At 43.1% G+C, this 5,000-nt stretch overlaps 1 protein-coding gene across 1 annotated transcript in view; it reads right to left on the bottom strand.

Annotated features, from left to right (window-relative positions):
• LOC310873479 (cell division control protein 42 homolog) overlaps nucleotides 1-5,000 on the bottom strand; it is a gene marked incomplete at its 3' end in the record, with an annotated part of 26,593 nt that overhangs the window by 15,354 nt on the left and 6,239 nt on the right. The window contains exons 2-3 of the mRNA XM_083785878.1: nucleotides 4,702-4,806; nucleotides 1-41 (exon numbers count right to left, since the gene is read on the bottom strand). The exon at nucleotides 1-41 is cut by the window's left edge and continues 32 nt beyond it. Of these exons, the coding sequence (XP_083642004.1) occupies nucleotides 1-41; nucleotides 4,702-4,806 (146 nt within the window). The remainder of the gene's footprint in view (nucleotides 42-4,701; nucleotides 4,807-5,000) is intronic.

Raw genomic sequence — 5,000 nt, 5'->3', positions numbered from 1 at the left:
TCTCCTCCAATCATCACAGTCACTGCATAGTTGTCGAATACCTGCCAACACAAGAGTCGAGATTATGAAACTTTAGCCCGACCATCACATCATGTGACCATCACATCATGTGACCATCACATCATGTGCATTCAGGACGGGAACCTCCTCTTGGGGTGTTTTAAACCCGTTCTGACCTGAGATCAGATTCTAAAACATGTCTTCTACATCCTGACAGTTTTCTCAAAAAGCTATGTTTCTACGTCAGTCGCTCTTCGATTTAAAAAAGAAATAGCAGACCTACAAGCTCGTAGCGCGCCAAGATCTGCTATTTTTTAATAGCTAAAGCACAACATAATGCTAACACCAAAAGGGGTTCCCGCCCCAAATTGGGTTTTAAGCATGGTTATACTTTTAACTATTGAGCTTGTAGAGCTGCTATTAAAAAAATAAAATAAAAATTGTGGTGCGAATCTTTGAATATATATATTATTTCAGAGCGAATGTTTTGAACTCAAATATTTTGCTTCTGGGGAGGGGGGGGGGGGGCTGCCTGGAACAACATATCAGTTGTGGGTCTGCGGCCAAATACAGTTAATTCTGGGGGGGGGGGGGGGGGGGGGGGGTTTACATGAGGGCTTTTTCATTCAGAATGAAAACTTTTTAGTTCAGAAGTAAGTTTTTTGCTGCGTGTTTACATGGGAAATGGTCATTCCGAATGAGTGTTGACGATACTTTTAAATCCCATTATTTCATTCCACATCAGGTTTGGGGCTGGGAAGGCTTCTGATTGGATAGACTGACACCACAGGACAGGAACGCCCACAATTACATGGAAACAAGCATGCACAGAAAGACCAGAATGAACTTCAACTAAGTTTAAATCAGATTGGCCATTTTCATTCTGATTAAAGTTTTTGTAGGTGTTTACATGACAACTTTTAATTAATAGGATTTAACTTTTATTTTGAATGAAAAGGGGATTTAACTGTCCATGTAAACGTAGCCATTGAAACATAGGGTTTAAAGGAGAATTCCATGCTAGAAGGCTTTCTTACCTTTCTTTGTAGTTGTTACGTCCCCACCAAAGAGGTCCAGGTGTTATTTTGTGCAAAAGCTCCTTATTGGCTATTTCCCCTACCATAAGCCCTTAATGAATTGCATTGAATGGAATGGGAATTGAATGGGGCTATGGGGTGTTATGCTAATTCACTTATTTCCATCGAAAGAACTAGTAAAGTGTGCCGCTTGGGATATTATTTACATTATGAAGAGAGGATATATACAAAGAAATTATAATTTTGAGCGATGGAAATAAGCGAATTAGCACAACACCCCATAGCCCCATTCAATTCCCATTCCATTCAATGCAATTCATTGAGGGCTTATGGTAGGGGACACAGCCAATAAGGAGCTTTTGCACAAAATAACACCTGGACCTCTTTGGTGGGGACGTAACGACTACAAAGAAAGGTAAGAAAGCCTTCTAGCATGGAATTCTCCTTTAAGGTTGAGCACCACTGACACACTGTGTCAGTGACAATGAAACACAGGGTTTTCAGAAAACCTTTAGGATTAAGAAGCCTTTTTTTCCCTCAGTGCTAAATGGGTTAATTTCTACCCTGAAGAAATTCGGGACAGACAGACAGACAGACAGACAGACAGACCACAATGACTTGGACTGAATAGACAGACAGACAGACAGACAGACTTTTAGAAATGAGGGTACCGTCCTAAAGTCGGCTTTACACACACACACACACACACACACACACACACACACACACACACACACACACACACACACACACACACACACACACAAGCACACATATTATATACACAAATACACAGACACGCGCACACACACACACACACACACACACACGCACGCACGTGCACGTCATACACTGTACTAGTTTCTACTATGCAGTTCAAGTTAAGACAAACACACAGCGATGTGTCGGGACACGAGCAGAGAGACGAGAGGAGAGGCATGGAAAAACCCCAGCATGCATCAGTCCAATACACGGCCCCGCAACGCACACACGCACGCACGCACCCGCACGCACCCACCCGCACACACCCACGCACACACCCGCACGCACACACCCACGCACATGCACGCACGCAGCACCGAATCACCGACAACCAACAACCCCAGCATTGTTCTAAATCACCTGACGCACCCTGACGCAGCACTCAGACGCTCCTCTGACTGGTAGCCTATAGTAGCCAAAGAATGGAGTCACTTTTAGTTACTCCAATGCGCCATCTAGGGCCCACTACCGATATCGCCCAGAGAACTGCCTCATAGAGAATATCTTTCCTCCAGTGAAAATAAATCCCTTTCTATTCTTTCTATTCAGGGAAGCTGGAAGTACCCTCACTAAAAACGCCGGGACAACAACGCTCCACACGTCCCAAACTCTTCTCCCTTCTGGCTCCAAAACTGTGGAATGCACTTCCCATTGCAGTCAGAACTGCAGCATCACTCCCAATCTTCCGCCGTAGTCTGAAAACCCACCTTTTCAGACTCCATCATGGCCCATAGCACTTACCCTACCCCCCTTAGATAGCATTTCTGTAGATTTAGATAGCATTGATACAGACTTATAGCATGTTATGTAGACAGCACTATAATTGTATTGTATATAGTCATAGCACGCCATAGTACATCATTTATGTATAGCATAGTAGTAAATATGTATAGTTTATATGTATAGTGTATGTATAGTTTCATTATATAGATATTACACTGTTACTTTCTTAGCTTACGCATGTTTCATGATAAATGCTTTCATGTGATGTATTCCCATGCTTTTTGTTCTTGCTTAAATGTAAGTCGCTCTGGATTAAGAGCGTCTGCTAAATGCCTAAATTGTAAAATTGTAAATTGTATTCTGGCCAAAAAGTACCGTTTATACTTGTGGTGGTGGGGGGGGGGGGGCTCAGAGTGCGTCCACTAAGGAAAGTAGGCTTTCTAATGACACAACCCACCTTTGTTTTGGTGAGTAGCAAAAACGTTCTTTTTATTTACGCTAAAGAGGAGAGGCTGGTCTGAGTTCCATGCGAGAGTTAAAAGCGAAAGTAGCAGAGCCTTAATGCAGGGCAGAGAATCATAGAAGCATTGGCTATGGGCCATTGTAAAATACCGTGATAACCTGAGACCTCTCGTGGCTTATTGCTTAATTGACCCGAGGTCAGATTCTAAAAATGTTCTTCTGCATCCTGACAGTTTTCCGAAAAAAGCTACGTTTCTGTGTCAGTCGTTCTTCGATTTTTCTAAAATAGCAGACCTACAAGCTCATAGCGCGCCACTCAGTGGCGCGCTATGAGCTTGTAGATCTGCTATTTTTCAACCACTGACTGTGGGGGTTCCCGCGCCACAGTCAGTGATAGTAAACCACAGAAAAAGCAATCAACAGTGATTACTATCTATCTAATAATAATAATAATAAAACTTTATTTGTATAGCACCTTTCATGACATGAAATGCAGCTCAAAGTGCTTTACAGAACAATGGAGAATAAAAGAAAAGCAAGGCAACGACATTAAAAAAAACAAGCAGTAATGCAATACAGTGAGGACATGAATAACTAAAAAAATAAAAAAATAAATGATCAATTAAAAGCAATGTTGTAGAAGTGGGTCTTGAGCTGAGCTTTAAAAATGTCTACAGAGGCTGCCTGACGAAGGTACAGAGGGAGCTTGTTCCATGCCGACGGCCCGTAGAAGCAAAAAGCTGCTTCCCCGTATTTTTTAGTTGCCATTTGTTTAGGCAAAGCGAGCAGGCCGGCAGTGGAAGACCTTAGGGGGCGGTTTGGGACATATTTAGGCAGGCAGTCATGAGACCATTGAGAGCTTTATAGACAAGTAAAATAATTTTAAAATCAATCCTAAAAACAACCGGAAGCCAGTGCAGTGAAGCCAAAACTGGAGTAATATGTTCTCTCATCTTAGTTCTAGTTAAAACTCTGGCTGCTGCATTTTGGACAAGTTGTAATCTGTCAGTTGTTTTCTTAGGCAGTCCTGAAAAAAGTGCATTGCCGTAATCAAGCCGAGAAAAAACAAAGGCGTGGATTAGCGTTTTTGCATCGTCCAAGGACACATAGGCTCTGATTCGTGCAATATTTCTAAGGTGAAAAAAGGCAATCTTGGTAACATGATTAAAGTGTGAATTAAAATTCAATTCAGAATCAATAATAACCCCCAGGTTCTTTACTGTACTGCTACTTTCTACAGTCAGGTTGCCAAGTCTGTCATTAACCCATTCTGATCTGAGATCAGATTCATACGAGGTTTCCACTGGACACACACTGGTCTGATTCATTAACCCATTCTGACCTGAGATCAGATTCTAAAAATGTCAGTCGTTCTTCGATTTAAAAAAAAAATAGCAGACCTACAAGCTCGTAGCGCGCCACTCGGTGGCGCGCTACGAGCTTGTAGATCTGCTATTTTTCAATAGCTAAAGCATAGCATGATGCCGACGCCAAAATGGGTTCCCGTTCAGAATGGGTTAAAACACAATCAGTGCCTTAAAGTCCTTCAAAACAGGAGCTCTGTGGTGGCCAGAAAGACAGACATTGCTATAGCTTACACGCCCTGGATTAGGAGAGACGAGTCATTCTTTGCGCCGCGCTAACAGCTAACGAACTGACACCCCCGAAGAAAAAAAAATCACACCCATGTGAACCGAGTGGTGGAACGTGGACTCACCGTGGGAACGTACTCCGAGGGGAACTTGTTGGTGGTGTAGGAGATGAGAAGGCAGGTCTTTCCCACTGCGCCGTCCCCCACCACCACACACTTTATGGTCTGCATCTGTACCGCACGCACACACACACACACACACACACACACACACACACACACACACACACACACACACACACACACACACACACACACACACACACACACACACACACACACACACACACACACACACACACACACACACACACACACACACACACACACACACACGCACACACACAATTTTACAATTTACAATT

Source organism: Protomyctophum parallelum (assembly GCF_964188405.1).
Source record: "Protomyctophum parallelum genome assembly, chromosome: 1".
Lineage (NCBI taxonomy): Eukaryota > Metazoa > Chordata > Actinopteri > Myctophiformes > Myctophidae > Protomyctophum > Protomyctophum parallelum.
Note: the sequence above shows the minus strand (reverse complement) of the source record. Positions and strands in the feature narration are given on the sequence as shown.